Source organism: Oncorhynchus keta, chromosome 11, assembly GCF_023373465.1.
Source record: "Oncorhynchus keta strain PuntledgeMale-10-30-2019 chromosome 11, Oket_V2, whole genome shotgun sequence".
NCBI classification, from domain to species: Eukaryota; Metazoa; Chordata; class Actinopteri; order Salmoniformes; family Salmonidae; genus Oncorhynchus; species Oncorhynchus keta.
The window spans coordinates 33,076,791-33,099,488 of record NC_068431.1 but is presented as its reverse complement, the minus strand read 5'-3'; the positions used below and the strand labels follow the sequence as shown (position 1 = coordinate 33,099,488).

Below are 22,698 nucleotides of genomic sequence, written 5' to 3'. Positions count from 1 at the left end.
CTTCACCTTTTCCACTTTCTGTTGTGTTACAAAGTGGGCACCTATTGGTAGATGGATTTTTAAAAAACAGATATTGAATATCACTTTGAGCATGGTGAAGTTATTAATTACACTTTCGATGGTGCATTAATACACCCAGTCACTACATGATACAGGCATCCTTCCTAACTCATTTGCCGGAGAGGGAAGAAACTGCTCAGCGATTTCACCATGAGACCAATGGTGACTTTAAAACAGTTACAGAGTTTAATGGCTGTGACAAGGTGAAAACTGAGGACGGATCAACAGCATTGTAGTTACTCCACAAAACTAACCTAATTGACAGTGAAAAGAAGGAATAATAAAAATATTCCAAAACATGCTGTTTGCAACAAGGCACTAAAGTAATACTGCAAAAAATGTGGCAAAGCAATTAACTTTTTATCCTGAAAACAAAGTGTTATATTTGGGGCAAATACAATATATATAACATATTACTGCGTACCACTCTCTATATTTTAAAGTATAGTGCTGGCTGCATCATGTTATGGGTATGGTTGTAATCGTTAAGCACTGGGAAGTTTTTCAGGATAAAAAATAAATGTAATGGAGCTAAGCAAAGGAAAAATCCTAGAGGAAAACCTGGTTCAGTCTGCTTTCCACCAGACACTAGGAAATTAATTCACCTTTCAGCAGGACAACAATCTAAAACATAAAGCCAAATGTACACTAGAGTTGCATACTAAGATGACAGTGAGGGTTTGTGAGTGGTCGAGTTATTCTTTTATTTTTTAAATCAATTTTTAATTCATGCTGTAACACAACAACATTTGAAATAAGTCAATGGATATTAATACTTTCTAAAGGCACTGTATATGAAACTTTGGTAAGCTTGAAATTATAGTTAGTGAACTTGATACACAGAAAATGAATGCAAAATTAACACACTGTAACTGAAAATACAAATATTGAATTTGAATATTCAATTAAATTGAAATATAACTTTACAACTGAATGTAAGTCATTCAATTCCATGTCAAATCATGAAATACAATTATTTAATTTGTGCATTACAAATTCAATATCTAAATGCAAATTTAAAAAATATTGAATTCCAATACAGTTTCTGTTGGCAATGAAATCGCTCCATCATTTCCTTACTACAGTCTGTCTGTCTCTGGAACAGCCTCCCTCTTTCTCCTGTCTGTCTCCACTCAGACATTCTGGCTGCTGTTAGGTTCCAACAGAGCACCCTGTCCTTGGTCCTTGGTGCAGACTGACTGGGAGGTCAACGTGGGACGGCCTCTCCCTGCCCCCAGGGCAGACAGACTGGGAGGTCACGGTGGGACAGTAGGAAGCCAGGTAGAGCCTTGGGGAGAATAACCATGTCTCAGGTATTGACTGGCTCGCTATATTATCACATAGAGAGAGACTGTGTGCCATATAGAGAGTTTGTGTGCCATAGAGAGAGACTGGCGGCCATAGAGAAAGACTGGCGGCCATAGAGAAAGACTGGCGGCCATAGAGAGAGACCGTGTGCCATAGAGAGAGACCGTGTGCCATAGAGAGAGACTGTGTGCCATAGAGAGAGACCGTGAGCAAAAGAGAAACCGTGTGCCATAGAGAGAGACCGTGCGCCATAGAGAGAGACCGTGTGCCAGAGAAACCGTGTGCCATAGAGAGAGACAGTGTGCCATAGAGAGAGACCGTGTGCCATAGAGAGAGACCGTGTGCCATAGAGAGAGACTGTGTGCCATAGAGAGTGACTGTGTGCCATAGAGAGAGACTGTGTGCCATAGAGAGAGACCGTGTGCCAGAGAGACTGTATGCCATAGAGAGAGACCGTGTGCCATAGAGAGAGACTGTGTGCCATAGAGAGAGATCGTGTGCCATAGAGAGATTGTGTGCCATAGAGAGACTGTGTACCATAGAGAGAGAATCGTGTGCCATATAGGGAGACCTTGTGCCATAGAGAGACCGTGTGCCATAGAGAGAGACCGTGTGCCATAGAGAGAGACCGTGTGCCATAGAGAGAGACCGTGTGCCAGAGAGACCGTGTGCCATAGAGAGAGACTGTGCCATAGAGAGAGACTGTGTGGTATTGTGTGTAGATGGGAGAGAGAAAAAATCTATTTAATCAATTTTTAAATTCAAGCTGTAACACAACAAAATGTGGAATAAGTCAATGGGTGTGAATACTTTCTGAAAGCACTGTATTTGTTTGTCTTCGTGTGCATTTGTGTGTTTGTTATTGTTTTATGTATGTAAACATGTGTCTATCTACCTGTGAATGTTTGTGCATATTTGCGTGTTTGTATCTGCATGTGTGTGTTGGGAGGGGATAAATTGAGTGCTTTTGCCCCAGACTGGAGGCAGTGTGTGTGTGTGTCTTTATCCTGCACTGTCCTACTTAACGCAGCTCTGTGCTCGGTTTCCACCCTGCACAGGAGAGGAGTGTCACTCACCTCCCTCCCTTCCCCCTCCATCTCTCCATCTGAGAGGGAGGGAGAGAAGGACAGAGAGCAAGAGAGAGCACGAGAGAGCGAGAGAGAAGGAGATGGGGGAGGGAAAGAGGGGGGGTGAGGAAGAGAGGAGGGGAAGAGCGAGCAAGGAGAACTGTACAACCCACGGATGCAAACACTCGTCATAAACACACAGGCATATGCTCCATTGCATAACGCACTGCATTGCATTAATGAATTGTCAGTACGGGAAACTGATATCACCCATTCCATTTAATAACAAAGAACCTGTTCGACCTGCTATAAATCTAACAGAAGCTAACACTGAAAGTATACATGGACTTCATGTGTTGTTTAATCCTTCTCACCCCCCCAAAAAAAAGATTTAGATGCAAGTGGCTGTTCCACTGGATGTCATAAGGTGTATGCACCAATTTGTAAGTCGCTCTGGATAAGAGCGTCTGCTAAATGACTTAAATGTAAATGTAAATGTAGTGAATTTATTGAACACTTAGCCATATTTAAAAGGAAATGTTGAGATCAAGCCGAATTATCAAGCTAAATCTATCAACATATCAAGAAAATTCTATTAATATTATGAACATTGGCTAGGAGATGACTGATCTTAAAGAATTTCTGAGCTCTTTGAAAATGGGACCAATTAGGTCTAGGCTAAACAACACATAGACATAGTCAGTTTGAAGCTGACCAATAGCGGACAGGCATCCTCCTTCCCCATGGAAACACACAATCCCCATCCCGGGGTGCATCTCCCTGCTGCCATGACAACGAGGAGGTTCTCTCTCTTCCTCTTTTAGACAGTGCATTCTCTCTCAAACACAATACAGCAGCAGAAGACTTCAGAGAGGTGCCTTGGGGTTATCTAGAGCAGGTTTACAGACCTGATCTCTCTCTCTCCCTCTCTCCCTCCTAGGTGGGACAACCACATATCATATTTTGTTTTGGGGGGGGGTGATGGGGGACTGATGAGGGGGTGTGAGGTGGTGTGCTGTGGGATTATTTAAGATACTCTTTGAAGAGGATGGGTTTTGCGGCACAACCACACAGTGAGTTTGCAGTCTGAGCTAGCCTGCTTTGCATAAGACATTCGATTATTACAGTGACTGGGAAAGTGTGACTTTTAAGCTGCAGCACGGTTGCTGCGACGACAGCATGAAATGGCCTACAACTCTAACGTTAACACGTTTACCCAGGTCACCTGAGAAAAGTATTTATCTGTACTCAACACTAGAGGTTGACACGGGAACAGGACTCCCGCAGGATCCGCAGGAATGGTAGTGTAGGCCTAATATAGTTTACTTAATCAATAAAGAATCAATAAAAACAATATACTGTCATTTCCCCCCTCCCCCTTCAGTTGGCTCATTTTCCCGCGCCTCAGTCCAGTTGTAGCCAGTGAATACTTTACCTCAGATGCTGTATAATAAAAGTTTGGTAGAAGCAGTTGTGATGTGTGTGGCATGAATGTATAAGAGTGTGTGTGTATATCTCTGTGTGTGTATGCATGAGTGAGTGCATGTGTGCTAAGGTGTGGAGAATCAGAGCAGGTGGTCAGTCCAGTTCAAGTGTTCAGCAGTCTGATTTGCTTGTAGATAGAAACTGTCTCTGAGCATTTTGGTATCAGACATCATGCTCTGATACCCTCTGCCCAATGGCAAGGGAGAGAACAGCTTGTGGCTGGGGTGTGTCAGGTCCTTGGTGATACTGCTCACCTTCCTCAGGAACCGTTTCAACTAGATATCCTGGATGGGTCGGAGCACGGTCCCAGTGATGTACTGCGGCCGTAGACGGAGCAATTCCCGTACTAGGCCGTGATGCAACCAGTTAGGATGCTCTCGATGGTGCAGCAGTAGTATTTGGAGAGGACCCTCAGGCCTACAACTGTGGTGTTGTCAGCAAACTTGTTGATGGAGTTGGTGTTGTGCAAATCCACGCAGTCATGGGTGAACAGGGAGTACAGCAGAGGACTGAGGACACACCCCTGGGGGTCCCATGTGTTAACAAAAAAAGTGTTTTTTGATGTGTTATGGCCATGTGAATGGTGATGGAGATGGCATCTTCCGTGGATCTGTTGGAGTGGGTCCATTGGAGTGGGTTCATTGGAGTGGGTCCAGTGGCACTTCATTATGACCAAGGTGAGCACGATGTGGCAATAGTCATTTGGGCATGTCACCTCAAAGCAATGTTGAAGATGTCCAGGAAGATGCCTGCCAGCTGGTCAGCACACACTCTGAGGACGCTGCCAGGGATGCCATCTAGGCAGGTGGCTTTGCGAGTAATCACTCTTTTGAGAGTTTTCCTCGCGTCAGCCTTGGAGATCGAAAGCACCTGGTAGTGCGGAGCAGCGAGTCTTCCTGGATGACTCGGTATTATCTGCCTCGAAGTGAGCATAGAATGTGCCAGCCAGCCAACTCCATCACCTGGCATCAACTGCATCATCATCAACTGCATCTGTAACTGGCCACCCATTCCAAAACAGACTGCAACTCTTTGAGTTATGGATCATGCGCATTTTCGCAGGTTTTTGTTAAAAATCGCGCAACATTTCAGTGTCCTGCTACTCATGCCAGGAATATAGTATATGCATATGATTCGTATGTGTGGATAGAAAATACTCTGACGTTTCTAAAACTGGTTAAATCACGGCTGTGACTATAACAGAACGTGCATTTCTTCGAAAAGCGCAGGAAAATCTGATCACTGAAAATTGGAAAATATATCAATGAGCCACTTGAATGTATTGTTGAAAAGAAACCACATTAAATGGGGCCGAGGTTGCAATATCTACAGCTTCCACACTATGTCAACAGTCTTGTCATTTGTCTCGGATTTGTTTCTTGGTCAAACGGACACGAGGCAGCGCATTTCTTCCGGACTCCGACCGGATGTTTTGGTTGAGAAATATTTGGACATGATATCAGGACGTGGAGCTATTGAATATACATCGCCCCGTGATCATTTTGATAGATTATTAACGTTTACTAATACCTAAAGTTGCATTACAAAAGTATTTCGAAGTGTTTTGTGAAAGTTTATCGTCGACTTTTTTCATTTTAAAAAATGACGTTGCGTTATCTAACTCAGTTTTTTCCTTGATTACACAGTCTTCATAGATCGATATCTAGGCTATATATGGACCGATTTAATCGAAAAAAAAGACCCAATAGTGATGTTTATGGGACATCTAGGAGTGCCAAGAAAGAAGCTCGTCAAAGGTAATGAATGTTTTATATTTTATTTCTGCGTTTTGGGTAGCGCCGGCTACCGCAAAATCTGTCGTTTTAGGTGACGTTGCAGTATTTTGGGGGTGCATGCTATCAGATAATAGCTTCTCATGCTTTCGCCGAAAAGCATTTTACAAATCTGACTTGGTGGATAGATTCACAACGAGTGTAGCTTTAATTCATTACCTTGAATGTGTGTTTTAATGAAAGTTTGAGTTTTATCAAAAACTATAGGTGGCGCTCTGAAATTTCCGCTGATTGATGTTCCTGCAGGGGAACTATATTCTGCGTCATCCTTAAGAAGTTTTAAGGGTTTCAGTGACTTCATTAGCTGTAGTTGCTACTTGTTTAATGCCAGTGTAGGTCATTGGTAAAAATAGAAAAGAGGGCCTAGAGAGCTGCCTTGTGGTACACCACACTTTACATGTTTGACATTAGAAGAGCTTTCCTCTAGGCTCAGATTAAAAATATGACAGATAGGAGTGACGATAGAGTCAGCTACCACCCTCAGTAGCTTTCCATCTAAGTTGTCAATGCCAGGAGGATAACAATCATTCTTCCACCTCTCCCACACTAACTTTTACAAAATTCAAACTTGCACTGCTTTTCTTCCATTATTTGTTTTTTCATGCAGGAATACAATTTCTCACTGTTCGTTGTGGGCATATCTTGCCTAAATTTGCCCACTTTGCCAATGAAATAATCATTAAACTAATTGGCAACATCAAATGGTTTTGTGATGAATAAGCCATCTGATTCGATGAAAGATGGAGTTGAATTTGTCTTTCTGCCCATAATTTAATATAAGGTACTCCAAAGTTTTTTCCATCATTCTTTATATCATCGATCTTGGATTCATAATAAAGTTTCTTCTTTTTGCCTAGTTTAGTCACATAATTTCTCAATTTGCAGTAAGTAAGCCAGTCAGATGTACAGCCAGACTTATTAGCCACTCCTTTTGCCCCATCTCTTTCAACCATACAGTTTTTCAATTCCACATCAATCCATGGAGCCTTAACAGCTCTAACAGTCAGTTTCTTAACAGGTGCATGTTTATCAATAATTGGATGAAGCAATTTCATAAATTCATCAAGTGCAGTGTCTGGATGCTCCTCATTAATCACATTAGATCCACAAATATATTTAACATCATCCACATAGGGTCACAACAAAATATGTGTTATGATCTCCTATATACTATTTTAGGCCCAGCTGTTGGAACTTTGGCTTTCCTAGATATAGCCACTATACTGTGATCACTGAATCCAATGGGTACAGATATAGCTTAAGGACTAAGTTCTACAGCATTAGTAAAATTAGTTTTAAAAACCAATCTACAATTAAGACTATCCTACCAACGGGGCATTAAAAACTGTAATATCTTAAGTTTCAGCGAGACATGGCTAGCCGACGACATGAATAATATAGAGCTGGCTGACTTCTCCGTGCATTGGCAGGACAGAGCAGCTATGTCTGGTAAGATGAGGGGCGAGGGTGTGTGTCTATTTGTCAATTACTGCTGGAGCGCAGTCAAATATTAAAGAAGACTTGAGATATTGCTCGAAAGGAGGTAGAATACCTCATGATAAGCTGTAGACCACACTATCTACCAAGAGAGTTCTTATCTATATTATTCGTAGCCATCTATTTACTACCACAAAGCTGCCCAGTGACGCAAGCCTACCAAACGAGCTAAATGCCTTTTATGCTCGCTTCGAGGCAAGCAACACTGAAGCATGCATGAGAACACCAGCTGATCCGGATGACTGTGTGATGATGCTCTCCACAGCCAATGTGAGCAAGACCTTTAAACAGGTCAACATTCACAAAGCCGCAGGGCCATACGGATTACCAGGACATGTACTCAAAGCACGTGCTGACCAACTGGCAAGTGTGTTCACTTACATTTTCAACCTCTCCCTGATCAAAGTCCGTATTTTCTGTATGTTTCAAACATACCCTGTGCCAAAGAAAGTGAAGGTAACCTGCCTTAATGATTCGTTGCACTCGAAAGCCATGAAGTGCTTTGAAAGGCTGGTCATGGCTCACAACAACACCACCATACCAGAAACCCTAGACCCACTCCAATTTGCATACCGCCCAAACAGATCCACAGATGAAGCAATCTCAATTGCACTCCACACTGCCCTTTCCCACCTGGACAGAAGGAAGACCTATGTGAGAATGCTGTTCCTTGACTACAGCTCAGCGTTTAACACCATAGTGCCCACATAGCGCATCACTAAGCTAAGGACCCTGGGACTAAACACCTCCCTCCGCAACTGGATCCGCACCCAGGTATTAAGGGTAGGCAACAACACATCTGCCACGCTGATCTTCAACACTTGTGCCCATCGGGGGTGTGCTTATTCCCCTCCTGAACTCCATGTTCACACACGACTGCGTGGCCGTGCAATACTCTAACACCATCATTAAGTTTGCTGACGACACAACAGTGGTAGGCCTGATCATTGACAACAATGAGACAGCCTATAAGAAAGAGGTCAGAGACCTGGCAGTGTAGTGCCAGAACAACAACTTCTCCCTCAATGTGAGCAAGACAATGGAGCTGATCATGGACTATAAGAAGAGGAGGGCCGAACAGTCCCCCATTGACATTGACGAGGCTGTAGTGGAGAAGGTCGAGAGTTTCAAGTTCCTTGGTGTCCACATCACTAACAAACTATCATGGTCCAAACGCACCAAGACAGTTGTGAAGAAGGCAGTCTCCTCAGGAGACTGAAAATATTTGTCATGGGTCCCCAGATCTACAGCTGCACCATCGAGAGCTGGTGGTTGCATCACCGCCTGGTATGGCAACTGCTCGGCATCTTACAGTAAGGCGCAAAAGAGGGTAGTGCGTACGGCCCAGTAAATCACTGGGGCCAAGCTTCCTGCCACCCAGGACGTCTATACCAGGCGGTGTCAGAGGAAGGCCCAAAAAGTTGTCAAAGACTAGTGGAGTGGTAACGCGCGTGCAAGCAGTTTCTCCGGACGCCACTTGGATACACTGCAGCATCCACTGAGAGGCTCTTGCTTCCAAGGGAATGCCTGACAGCTTGAAAGACATTTTGGACACCACAGTGAAAATGGTTAACTTTGTTGAAACAAGGCCCCTGAACTCTCATGTATTTTCTGCACTATGCAATGATACATGGGCAGTAACCATGTAACGCTTTTACAACATTTCCAACATTGCTGGTTATCAAGGGGCAAAGTATTGACACGTTTTTTTTAAATTGAGAGACGAGCTTAAAGTTTTCTTTACTGACCATAATTTTCACTTGTCTGATCACTTGCATGATAATGGAGCTCTTCTCGTTCTGCATTAGGGTTAGGGTTAACAAGGACAACACACAGGTCTTTCCATCATTGTATGATTTTTTGTGTGCAAATGAACTCAAGCTTACGGACAATGTCGAATGTGAAAGAGCGAAGCACCTGAGTGCATTGGGTGCGCAATTACGCAGGTACTTTCCCGAAACTGATTAAACAGACAACTGGATTCGTTATCCCTTTCATGCCCTGCCTCGAGTCCACTTACAGATATCTGAAAAATAGAGCCTCATCAAAATTGCAACATGCTGTTCTGTGAAAATTGTATTTAATATGAAGCCACTGCCATATTTCTGGATTGAGCTGCGCTCACGAGTATCCTGCCTTGGCAAATCGCAGTGTTAAAACACTGATGCTGTCACGCCTTGGTCATTGTATTTTGTGTTTTTGTTATATGTTTGGTAGGCCAGGGTGTGACATGGGTTTATATGTTGTGTTTCGTATTGGGGTTTGTATTAATTGGGATTGTGTATGATTAGAGGTGTGTCTAGTTAGGCTTGGCTGCCTGAAGCGATTCTCAATTGGAGTCAGGTGATTCTCGTTGTCTCGGATTGGGAACCGTATTTAGGTAGCCTGAGTTCGCGTTGTATTTTGTGGGTGTTTGTTCCTGTCTCTGTGTTGTAGTCACCAGATGGGCTGTAATTAGTTTCACGTTTCGTTTGTTGTTTTCTTATATCAGTTATTTCATGTACCGTCATATCTTTCATTAAAGTCATGAATAACCTACACGCTGCATTTCGGTCTGACTCTCTTCATTCAACAGACGAACGTCGTTACAGAAACACCCACCACTCACAGACCGAGCAGCGTGTGAACAGGCAGGAGCCTAAGGAGGACGTTATGGACAGCAGAAGCATGGAGTATACGTCGTGGGAAGAAATCGACAGGTGGGCGGCCGACCCGGAGAGAGTGCAGGAGCCTGCCTGGGATTCACTACAGCAATGCGAAGAGGGCTATAGACGAATGGAGTCGAAAAGGACAGCACGGCGACGCGGTTGGAAACCGGAAAGTCACCCCAAAAAAATTATTGGGGGGCTTAGGGAGAGTATGGCTGAGTCAGGAGATAGACCTGAGCCAACTCTCCTTGTTCATCGTGAGGAGCCAAGGAGGAGACCAGAACCAGAGCCAGTGTTAGAGGTGAGCGAAGCAGAGACTGTGAAAGAGTTAATGGGGAAAGTGGAGTGGAGAGTAATGAGGGAGTTACTAGCTTGGTGCTATAGATATAATATTCGTCCGACGGATCGTGTCGGGGATTTGATAGCGCCTGAGTTAGCGCTCTATACTCAACCTGAGGTGCGTGTTAGTCAGCTGGTGAAGTTGGTGCCAGCCTCACGCACCAGGCCTCCTGTGCACATCCCTAGCCTTGCACGTCCTGTGCCTACACTGCTTTCAAGATCTCCAGTACGCCTTCACGGTCTAGCCCATCCTGTGCCACCTCCACACACCAGTCCTCCGGTAGCAGCTCCCCGCACCAGGCTTCCTGTGCGTGTCCTCGATCCAGTACCACCAGTTCCAGCACCACGCACCAGGCCTCCAGTGCGCCTCGCCTGTTCAGCGCAGCCAGCGCTTTTCTCCTCTCCTGCGCTGCCAGAGTCTCCCGCCTGTTTAGCGCAGCCAGAGCCTTTCTCCTCTCCTGCCCTGCCGGAGTCTCCAGTCTGCCCAGCGCGGCCAGTGCTCCCAGTCTGCCCAGTGCGGCCAGTGCTCCCAGTCTGCCCAGCGCGGCCAGTGCTCCCAGTCTGCCCAGCTCCGCCAGTGCTCCCAGTCTGCCCAGCTCCGCCAGTGCTCCCAGTCTGCCCAGCTCCGCCAGTGCTCCCAGTCTGCCCAGCTCCGCCAGTGCTCCCAGTCTGCCCAGCGCCGCCAGTCTGCCCAGCGCCGCCAGTCAGCCCAGCGCTGCCCGACAACCAGTCTCTTCCAGATCTGCCCGACAACCAGTCTCTTCCAGATCTGCCCGACAACCAGTCTCTTCCAGATCTGCCCGACAACCAGTCTCTTCCAGATCTGCCCGACAACCGGTCTCTTCCAGATCTGCTCGACAACCTGAATCTTCCAGTTCCACCAGCCAGCCAGGATTTACCGGAGCCTACTACCTGCCTGAGCTTCCTCTCAGTACTGGGCTTCCTCTCAGTACTGGGCTTCCTCTCAGTACCGGGCTGCCCCTCTGTCCCGGGCTGCCCCTCTGTCCCGAGATGCCCCTCTGTCCTGAGCTGCCCCTCTGTCCTGAGCTGCCCCTCTGTCCCGGGCTGCCCCTCTGTCCCGGGCTGCCCCTCTGTCCTGAGATGCCCCTCTGTCCCGAGCTGCCCCGCTGTCCCGGGCTGCCCCTCTGTCCCGAGCTGCCCCTCTGTCCTGAGCTGCCCCTCTGTCCCGAGCTGCCCCTCTGTCCCGAGCTGCCCCTCAGTTATGTGGGGATCTGGGTGAGGACTATTAGGCCATGGTCGGCGGAGAAGGTGGATGATCCCAGGACGCGAAGGGGAGGAACTAGGACATTAATGGAGTGGGGTCCACGTCCCGAGCCAGAACCGCCACCATGGACAGACGCCCACCCGGACCCTCCCTATGCTCTTGAGGTGCGTCCGGGAGTCCGCACCTTAGGGGGGTTCTGTCACGCCTTGGTCATTGTATTTTGTGTTTTTGTTATATGTTTGGTAGGCCAGGGTGTGACATGGGTTTATATGTTGTGTTTCGTATTGGGGTTTGTATTAATTGGGATTGTCTAGTTAGGCTTGGCTGCCTGAAGCGATTCAGTCAGGAGTCAGGTGATTCTCGTTGTCTCGGATTGGGAACCGTATTTAGGTAGCCTGAGTTCGCGTTGTATTTTGTGGGTGTTTGTTCCTGTCTCTGTGTTGTAGTCACCAGATGGGCTGTAATTAGTTTCACGTTTCGTTTGTTGTTTTCTTATATCAGTTATTTCATGTACCGTCATATCTTTCATTAAAGTCATGAATAACCTACACGCTGCATTTCGGTCTGACTCTCTTCATGCAACAGACTAACGTCGTTACAGATGCCCTTTGCAACCACGTACCTATAGTTGAAGTCAGAAGTTAACATACACCTAAGCCAAATACATTAAAATATTTTTTTTTTATAATTACTCAAATTTAATCAGAGTAAAAATTCCCTGTCTTAGGATCACCAATTTATTTTAAGAATGTGAAATGTCAGAGTAATAGTAGGGAGGGATTTATTTCAGCTTTCATCACATTCCCATACTCAATTAGTATTTGGTAGCATTGCCTTTAAACTGTTTAACTTGGGTCAAACGTTTTGGGTAGCCTTCCACAAGCTTCCCACAATAAGTTGGGTGAATTTTGGCCCATTCCTCCTGACACAGCTGGTGTAACTGAGTCAGGTTTGTAGGCATCCTTGCTCTCACACGCTTTTTCAGTTCTGCCCACAAATTTGCTATAGGATTGAGGTCAGGACTTTGTGATGGCCACTCCAATACCTTGACTTTGTTGTCCTTAAGCCATTTTGCCACAACTTTGGAAGTATGCTTGGGGTCACTGTCCATTTGGAAGACCCATTTGCGACCAAGCTTTAACTTCCTGACTGATGTCTTGAGATGTTACTTCAATACATCCACATGATTGTCCTTCCTCATGAAGCCATCTATTTTGTGAAGTGCAAAGCACCCACACAGCCCCTGCAGCAAAGCACCCCCACAACATGATGCTGCCACCCCCGTGTTTCACGGTTGGGATGGTTTTCTTCGGCTTGCAAGCCTCCCCTTTTTCCTCCAAACATATCGATTGTCATTATGGCAAAAAAGTTATATTTTTGTTTCATCAGACCAGAGGATATTACCCCAAAAAGTACGATCCTTGTGCAGTTGCAAGCTGTAGTCTGGGACTACTATAAAAGGTTTTGGAACCACTGCACGAAGGTGTGTGTGATAAGGTGTACGGTATCGCCAACCTGGTGGATGGAGGCTCCCTGGGGGAAGAACAGCCATCTACTGTGGCTCCTCTAGGACAAATTTAACCTTGCCATGGTGAAAAACACACAGAGCTGGGAGACTTGGAGCTGGCCACTGGGGAGGTAAAGCAAAGAGCTCCTTCTCTCTCTCCGAGCAGCACCTCAGCACTGTGTACCTAACAGTCTAACAACTCAAACAATACTCTCTGGAAATAAACATCCTTATAATGTCCCGGTTAAATAGAAAGGATAATAAGCAATTTTTCCTCTTGAAAGATGGTGGTTAAGAGGTACAAGGCCTCCTCCTCAGATAGACCAGTTGTTCCGACCGGGCACAACATTAAAACACAAGCCATGTGTTATGAACGTCCGATCGTCATGGCTTTGCTCTTAGTCTGGCCTCTGGAACAGGAACAAACTGCTGAGTGAAGAACAACAACAACATCCTCAGGAGAACATGACTGGTTCCTTTCTGGGTAGCTGAAGATCTACAATATTTATACCCTGTCCCCATCCCCTTGCAGCACAGTGGGTGAAGACTGGAGGGAAAGGGCCTGGCTTGGCTGGCTGCGAATTCCAGGGCTGAGGAAACCCCATTGTTCATTTTCCTCGACTGGGCCAGCCAGCAGAGGTAAAGAGAGAGAGAGCAGTGCTGCTGAGGTTGGGTGTTAGTAGTATGATTAGTTATGTGAAAATTAAGCCATTTTATTCCCATTCAAGCGCAATGAAAACATTGTGCTTTTTAACAAGGAGTAATATTTCAGGGGCTCAAAAAGACTGTTAAGGCTGGAACTTATGATGTGATCATCAGATAAAAATATAACAGCCATCAGATAATCAACTATGGCTGTTAACACAGTAGCACCGACTGAGTGTGAAACAACTACCCATAGAATCAACCACCACCAGTTCCTGTGGCCCCAGCCAGCCAGTAGCTCCCAGATTTCACATCACATCACAATGATGCTTGCCTGCCTCACCCGACTGCATTTCCTGTGGTCACCTGATTTCCTGGGGTTTCTGGCAACAACATATGAGACATTTATCTACTACAAAAACAAAAACACACAATACCTTGCCTGGGAGGACTGCACTGTGACAACACCATGAGTCCATCCAGTATGAAACAGAACAGAGCTCCCGTCTCCCCTAGCTTGTTAGTTAGGGGCTTTTATCATTCATTCCTCATTTGCCTTTCAATCCCTGCTCCGGGCTGGTAACCACACCACACTGATTTCATCTGCAGAAGCTTCACCTCAGAAATACATAGGCTATATTCACATTGAAATGAAAGGGGACAGGAGGTCTACATAAACAGAGCTCTAAGCCTCCATTGAAATATCAATACACACAAACATCTGGGCGAAATAGGGAGCTAGATGAAGTTGTGGGAGCCATGCAAAGGCAGTGACGGACTGAGTGTCTCCACCTCCGTTGTTTTCTCCTCAGCAGCCGTGTACCTCCTCTTATGATAAGTAAGAGGCCAGACACTGACAGAGACAAATAGAGGGTAGAGGGGGTGGCTCAGCCATTGCTGCGGCTCGACAACACATTTCCAGGGAGTACAGCCAACGGGGTATAGAAAACAGGCTTGACACTGTCTGTAGCCTGCTCTCCAGTTAAAAATGTTCACAACTTGATTTAACCAACGCAGGCAGCACACTTCTCTGTGGGAGATGACAGTGGGTATTGGGCTCAGGACAAAATCTACCCGGTAAGGGAGCAAGAGGGGCACTTATATCTGATTGATTAATAGACCACTAATAGAGCACGCAAGTGTAAATGAGGCACATAGCAGATGTTTTTGAACTATTGATAAATTAAGTTTTCAATCCATCTTTATTATATCCTTGAGTGAGTTACGACAACACCAGTGGGAGTGTTGACACTGGAGAGAGGAAGGGAAGAAGGGGGAACTGGGGAGAGAGGAAGGGAAGAAGGGGGAACTGGTGATGGGTAGAAGGCAGAACTGGGGAGAGAGGAAGAGAAGAAGGGGGGAACTGGGGAGAGAGGAAGGGAAGAAGGGGGAACTGGGGAGAGAGGAAGGGAAGAAGGGGGAACTGGTGATGGGTAGAAGGCAGAACTGGGGAGAGAGGAAGAGAAGAAGGGGGAACTGGGGAGAAAGGAAGGGAAGAAGGGGGGAACTGGGGATGGGTCGAAGGCAGAACTGGGGAGAGGGGAAGAGAAGAAGGGGGGAACTGGGGAGAAAGGAAGGGAAGAAGGGGGGAACTGGGGATGGGTAGAAGGCAGAACTGGGGAGAGAGGAAGGGAAGAAGGGGGGAACTGGGGAGAGAGGAAGAGAAGAAGGGGGAACTGGGGAGAGAGGAAGGGAAGAAGGGGGAACTGGTGATGGGTAGAAGGCAGAACTGGGGAGAGGGGAAGAGAAGAAGGAGGGAACTGGGGAGAGAGGAAGGGAAGAAGGGGGGAACTGGGGAGAGAGGAAGGGAAGAAGGGGGGAACTGGTGATGGGTAGAAGGCAGAACTGGGGAGAGAGGAAGAGAAGAAGGGGGGAACTGGGGAGAGAGGAAGGGAAGAAGGGGGGAACTGGGGAGAGAGGAATGGAAGAAGGGGGAACTGGGGATGGGTAGAAGGCAGAACTGGGGAGAGGGGAAGAGAAGAAGGGGGGAACTGGGGAGAAAGGAAAGGAAGAAGGGGGGACCTGGGGAGAGAGGAAGGGAAGAAGGGGCGAACTGGGGATGGTAGAAGGTAGAACTGGGGAGAGGGGAAGAGAAGAAGGGGGGAACTGGGGAGAGAGGAAGGGAAGAAGGGGGGAACTGGGGATGGGTAGAAGGCAGAACTGGGGAGAGAGGAAGAGAAGAAGGGGGGAAACTGGGGAGAGAGGAAGGGAAGAAGGGGGGAACTGGGGATGGGTAGAAGGCAGAACTGGGGAGAGGGGAAGAGAAGAAGGGGGGAACTGGGGAGAGAGGAAGGGAAGAAGGGGGGAACTGGGGAGAGGGGAAGGGAAGAAGGGGGAACTGGGGAGAGAGGAAGGGAAGAAGGGGGGAACTGGGGATGGGTAGAAGGCAGAACTGGGAGAGGGGAAGGGAAGAAGGGGGAACTGGGGAGAGAGGAAGGGAAGAAGGGGGGAACTGGGGATGGGTAGAAGGCAGAACTGGGGAGAGAGGAAGGGAAGAAGGGGGGACCTGGGGATGGGTAGAAGGCAGAACTGGGGAGAGAGGAAGGGAAGAAGGGGGGAACTGGGGAGAGAGGAAGGGAAGAAGGGGGGAACTGGGGAGAGAGGAAGGGAAGAAGGAGGGAACTGGGGAGAGAGGAAGGGAAGAAGGGGGGACCTGGGGAGATAGGAAGGGTAGAAGGCAGAACTGGGGAGAGAGGAAGAGAAGAAGGAGGGAACTGGGGAGAGAGGAAGGGAAGAAGGGGGGACCTGGGGATGGGTCGAAGGCAGAACTGGGGAGAGAGGAAGGGAAGAAGGAGGGAACTGGGAGAGCGGAAGGGAAGAAGGGGGGAACTGGGGATGGGTCGAAGGCAGAACTGGGGAGAGAGGAAGAGAAGAAGGAGGGAACTGGGAGAGCGGAAGGGAAGAAGGGGGGACCTGGGAAGAGAGGAAGGGAAGAAGGGGGAAACTGGGGATGGGTAGAAGGCAGAACTGGGGAGAGGGGAAGAGAAGAAGGGGGGAACTGGGGAGAGAGGTAGGGAAGAAGGGGGAACTGGGGAGAGAGGAAGGGAAGAAGGGGGGAACTGGGGATGGGTAGAAGGCAGAACTGGGGAGAGGGGAAGAGAAGAAGGGGGGACCTGGGAAGAGAGGAAGGGAAGAAGGGGGGAACTGGGGAGAGAGGAAGGGAAGAAGGGGGGAACTGGGGATGGGTAGAAGGCAGAACTGGGGAGAGGGGAAGAGAAGAAGGGGGGACCTGGGAAGAGAGGAAGGGAAGAAGGGGGGAACTGGGGAGAGAGGAAGGGAAGAAGGGGTGAACTGGGGAGAGAGGAAGGGAAGAAGGGGGGAACTGGGGATGGGTAGAAGGCAGAACTGGGGAGAGGGGAAGAGAAGAAGGGGGGACCTGGGAAGAGAGGAAGGGAAGAAGGGGGGAACTGGGGAGAGAGGAAGGGAAGAAGGGGTGAACTGGGGAGAGGGGAAGGGAAGAAGGGGGGAACTGGGGAGAGAGGAAGGGAAGGGAAGAAGGGGGAACTGGGGAGTTAAGAGGAGTGAGTAGGAGCATCTTACCTCTTATTAATGGGCTTCTCATCTTTCTCGTAGGGCTTGACGAACCATTTGCCGATGCGTACGAAGCTACGGTTCATGAGACACCGCTCCAGCAGGTTATGGATTGCTTTGAACAGGAGCGTCCTGCACTCATAGGACAGACCACTCTCCCACACACCGTCTTCCTCAGCTATAGAGACAGACAGAAAGAGAGAGCGATGGGGTTAGAAACAGGACGGAGTGATTTTCTAAAAACAAATGTTTAATGTGTCTCGTCTTCGTGCACTTTAGTGTTTCCGTTGGCATGAGATGAAACAATAAAAGTCAAGCCTTCAGTTTGAAAAGATGAACTGCTGCCGAGGCAGCAAGCAACTGGTAAAAAGGTTCAGTAGAGACACCTGCAGTGACCCTTAACTCCTGAAACAGCAGCAACTGCTAATCAGCTGCATCAAACATCATTTCTATGGCAATACGACACACACACTGCTCAAATCATAGGCAAATGTACCTTTTTTAGCCTAATAATCATGATGGCAGAAGACTGCCTCAGAAGGAATGGAAAGCTATAGACTGTTTTGGGTGCTTGGCCAGTGCTTGGCCAGTAGACCCACAAATTCAAGTTATTGCGTTAACACTAGTTAGCGTTGGCTCGCGAAACTACATCTAACAGTATACTGGACACAGACACATAAAATGGTATCCAAAAGTTTGGCGAAATCCAGAAGTATCCCTTTAACCTGTTACTCCTACCCCCTACTTTTTCGAACATTCTGTTAAAAATCGCGCAACATTTCAGCGCCCTGCTGCTCATGCCAGGAATATAGTATATGCATATGATTAGTATGTGTGGATAGAAAACACTCAGACGTTTCTAAAACTGGTTAAATCACGGCTGTGACCATAACAGAACGTGCGTTTCATCGAAAAGGGCAGGAAAATCTGATCACTGAAAATGGAAATATATATCCATCCGCCACTTCAACCCATTGATAAAGGCAAACCACAATAAATGGGGCTGAGGTTGCAATACCTACAGCTTCCACACGATGTCAACAGTCTTGTCATTTGCCTAGGCTTTGTTTCTTGGTCAAACAAAGAAGAGACAAGCCATTTGTTCAAGTCTCCGACCGGATATTTTGGTTGAGATTTACCCGGACATTATTTCCAGACGGACAGCTAAAGAATATATTTCGCCTCGTGATCAATTTGATCGCTTATTAACGTTTACTAATACCTAAAGTTGCATTACAAAAGTATTTCTAAGTGTTTTGTGAAAGTTTATCATCGACTTTTTTAATTTTAAAAAATGACGTTACGTTATAAGACGCTATTTTTTTCCGTTTATCACACAGTCTTCATAGATCGATATCTAGGCTATATGTGGACTGATTTAATCGAGAAAAAAGACCCAATAGTGATTATGGGACATCTAGGAGTGCCAACAAAGAAGATGGTCAAAGGTAATGAATGTTTTATATTTTATTTGTGCGGTTTGTGTAGCGACGACTATGCTAATTATTTTGTTTACGTCCCCTGCGGGTCTTTTGGGGTGTTACATGCTATCAGATAATAGCTTCTCATGCTTTCGCCGAAAATAATTTTAAAAATCTGACTTGTTGCCTGGATTCACAACGAGTGTAGCTTTAATTCAATACCCAGCATGTCTATTTTAATGAACGTTTGAGTTTTAACTAGTACTATTAGCATTTACCGTTTCCGGTTCCGGGTTGGAGCGAGCGGTCGCATTCGCACTTCGCTCTGCAGGTTGTATAACTTTTTCATTACATTTCATTGGTTGATTTGTCTAATCTTAGCAATTCTTCTTAGCTAGCTACATAGCCGTCCTTGTATCAGAGATAATTGCATAATTATCGTATTTCGTCGCCCTAACGTAGCCTTCACTGCTATTCGCCCAGCTAGCAAACGCTAGCTAACGCACACAGATTAGCATCACTGTAGTGCTATTCACTCAACTGAACGACTTGATTAGTCTAGTGTTAGCTAGCTACATAGCTGTCTTTGTTTCCAAGATAATTGTGTAGTTTAGTGTGTGTAGCCTTGGAGTGATTATCTTAATTCACTGAGGTTCGCTAGCCAGCTATTTGTCGTCCTTAACGTAGGAGACTCTGCTAGCTAGCCAACAGCTAACTGCTAACAGCTAGCCAACGTCTACTGTTTTGAATTCAACAACCCGGTCAGGTAGTTTCACATTTTCATTTCATTTCATTACAGTACAACGGTTTGATTTGTTTGATCGTAGCTAGCTACATAGCTAGCTACATAGCCGTCTTTGTTTCAAAGATAATTGTGTAGTCTAGAGCGATTTCCTAGGTTAGCTAGCCAGCTATTGTCGTTCTTTTAACGCAACGTAACGTAAACAACACTGCTAGCTAGCCAGCTAGCCCCCGAATAGTACCACTGTAGAAACTATTACACTCAACGGAACGACTTGATTAGTGTAGTGTCAACAACGCAGCTACTGCCAGCTAGCCTACTTTAGCAGTACTGTATCATTTTAATCATTTTAGTCAATAAGATTCTTGCTACGTAAGCTTAACTTTCTGAACATTCGAGACGTGTAGTACACTTGTCATTCCAATCTCCTTGCATTAGCGTAGCCTTTTCTGTAGCCTGTCAACTATGTGTCTGTCTATCCCTGTTCTCTCCTCTCTGCACAGACCATACAAACGCTCCACACCGCGTGGCCGCGACCACCCTAATCTGGTGGTCCCAGCGCGTACGACCCACGTGGAGTTCCAGGTCTCCGGTAGCCTCTGGAACTGCCGATCTGCGGCCAACAAGGCAGAGTTCATCTCAGCCTATGCCTCCCTCCAGTCCCTTGACTTCTTGGCACTGACGGAAACATGGATCACCACAGATAACACTGCTACTCCTACTGCTCTCTCCTCGTCCGCCCACGTGTTCTCGCACACCCCGAGAGCTTCTGGTCAGCGGGGTGGTGGCACCAGGATCCTCATCTCTCCCAAGTGGTCTTTCTCTCTTTCTCCCCTTACCCATCTGTCTATCGCCTCCTTTGAATTCCATGCTGTCACAGTTACCAGCCCTTTCAAGCTTAACATCCTTATCATTTATCGCCCTCCAGGTTCCCTCTGAGAGTTCATCAATGAGCTTGATGCCTTGATAAGCTCCTTTCCTGAGGACGGCTCACCTCTCACAGTTCTGGGCGACTTTAACCTCCCCACGTCTACCTTTGACTCATTCCTCTCTGCCTCCTTCTTTCCACTCCTCTCCTCTTTTGACCTCACCCTCTCACCTTCCCCCTACTCACAAGGCAGGCAATACGCTTGACCTCATCTTTACTAGATGCTGTTCTTCCACTAACCTCATTGCAACTCCCCTCCAAGTCTCCGACCACTACCTTGTATCCTTTTCCCTCTCGCTCTCATCCAACACTTCCCACACTGCCCCTACTCGGATGGTATCGCGCCGTCCCAACCTTCGCTCTCTCTCCCCCGCTACTCTCTCCTCTTCCATCCTATCATCTCTTCCCTCTGCTCAAACTTTCTCCAACCTATCTCCTGATTCTGCCTCCTCAACCCTCCTCTCCTCCCTTACTGCATCCTTTGACTCTCTATGTCCCTTATCCTCCAGGCCGGCTCGGTCCTCCCTCCCGCTCCGTGGCTCGACGACTCATTGCGAGCTCACAGAACAGGGCTCCGGGCAGCCGAGCGGAAATGGAGGAAAACTCGCCTCCCTGCGGACCTGGCATCCTTTCACTCCCTCCTCTCTACATTTTCCTCCTCTGTCTCTGCTGCTAAAGCCACTTTCTACCATTCTAAATTCCAAGCATCTGCCTCTAACCCTAGGAAGCTCTTTGCCACCTTCTCCTCCCTCCTGAATCCCCCCTCCTCCCTCTCTGCAGATGACTTCGTCAACCATTTTGAAAAGAAGGTCGACGACATCCGATCCTCGTTTGCTAAGTCAAACGACACCGCTGGTTCTGCTCACACTGCCCTACCCTATGCTCTGACCTCTTTCTCCCCTCTCTCTCCAGATGAAATCTCGCGTCTTGTGACGGCCGGCCGCCCAACAACCTGCCCGCTTGACCCTATCCCCTCCTCTCTTCTCCAGACCATTTCCGGAGACCTTCTCCCTTACCTCACCTCGCTCATCAACTCATCCCTGACCGCTGGCTACGTCCCTCCCGTCTTCAAGAGAGCGAGAGTTGCACCCCTTCTGAAAAAACCTACACTCGATCCCTCCGATGTCAACAACTACAGACCAGTATCCCTTCTCTCTTTTCTCTCCAAAACTCTTGAGCGTGCCGTCCTTGGCCAGCTCTACCGCTATCTCTCTCAGAACGACCTTCTTGATCCAAATCAGTCAGGTTTCAAGACTAGTCATTCAACTGAGACTGCTCTTCTCTGTATCACGGAGGCGCTCCGCACTGCTAAAGCTAACTCTCTCTCCTCTGCTCTCATCCTTCTAGACCTATCGGCTGCCTTCGATACTGTGAACCATCAGATCCTCCTCTCCACCCTCTCCGAGTTGGGCATCTCCGGCGCGGCCCACGCTTGGATTGCGTCCTACCTGACAGGTCGCTCCTACCAGGTGGCGTGGCGAGAATCTGTCTCCTCACCACGCGCTCTCACCACTGGTGTCCCCCAGGGCTCTGTTCTAGGCCCTCTCTTATTCTCGCTATACACCAAGTCACTTGGCTCTGTCATAACCTCACATGGTCTCTCCTATCATTGCTATGCAGACGACACACAATTAATCTTCTCCTTTCCCCCTTCTGATGACCAGGTGGCGAATCGCATCTCTGCATGTCTGGCAGACATATCAGTGTGGATGACGGATCACCACCTCAAGCTGAACCTCAGCAAGACGGAGCTCCTCTTCCTCCCGGGGAAGGACTGCCCGTTCCATGATCTCGCCATCACGGTTGACAACTCCATTGTGTCCTCCTCCCAGAGCGCTAAGAACCTTGGCGTGATCCTGGACAACACCCTGACGTTCTCAACTAACATCAAGGCGGTGTCCCGTTCCTGTAGGTTCATGCTCTACAACATCCGCAGAGTACGACCCTGCCTCACACAGGAAGCGGCGCAGGTCCTAATCCAGGCACTTGTCATCTCCCGTCTTGATTACTGCAACTCGCTGTTGGCTGGGCTCCCTGCCTGTGCCATTAAACCCCTACAACTCATCCAGAACGCCGCAGCCCGTCTGGTGTTCAACCTTCCCAAGTTCTCTCACGTCACCCCGCTCCTCCGCTCTCTCCACTGGCTTCCAGTTGAAGCTCGCATCCGCTACAAGACCATGGTGCTTGCCTACGGAGCTGTGAGGGGAACGGCACCTCAGTACCTCCAGGCTCTGATCAGGCCCTACACCCAAACAAGGGCACTGCGTTCATCCACCTCTGGCCTGCTCGCCTCCCTACCACTGAGGAAGTACAGTTCCCGCTCAGCCCAGTCAAAACTGTTCGCTGCTCTGGCCCCCAATGGTGGAACAAACTCCCTCACGACGCCAGGACAGCGGAGTCAATCACCACCTTCCGGAGACACCTGAAACCCCACCTCTTCATGGAATACCTAGGATAGGGTAAGTAAGGGTAAGTAATCCTTCTCACCCCCCAAAAAAAAAA

At 47.6% G+C, this 22,698-nt stretch overlaps 1 protein-coding gene across 3 annotated transcripts in view; it reads right to left on the bottom strand.

Moving 5' to 3' along the window:
• LOC118375299 (mediator of RNA polymerase II transcription subunit 13-like) overlaps positions 1-22,698 on the bottom strand; it is a 140,566-nt gene that overhangs the window by 95,911 nt on the left and 21,957 nt on the right. For all 3 annotated transcript variants that reach the window (XM_052457016.1, XM_052457018.1, XM_052457019.1), the window contains exon 3: positions 17,115-17,283. In XM_052457016.1, the coding sequence (XP_052312976.1) occupies positions 17,115-17,283 (169 nt within the window). The remainder of the gene's footprint in view (positions 1-17,114; positions 17,284-22,698) is intronic.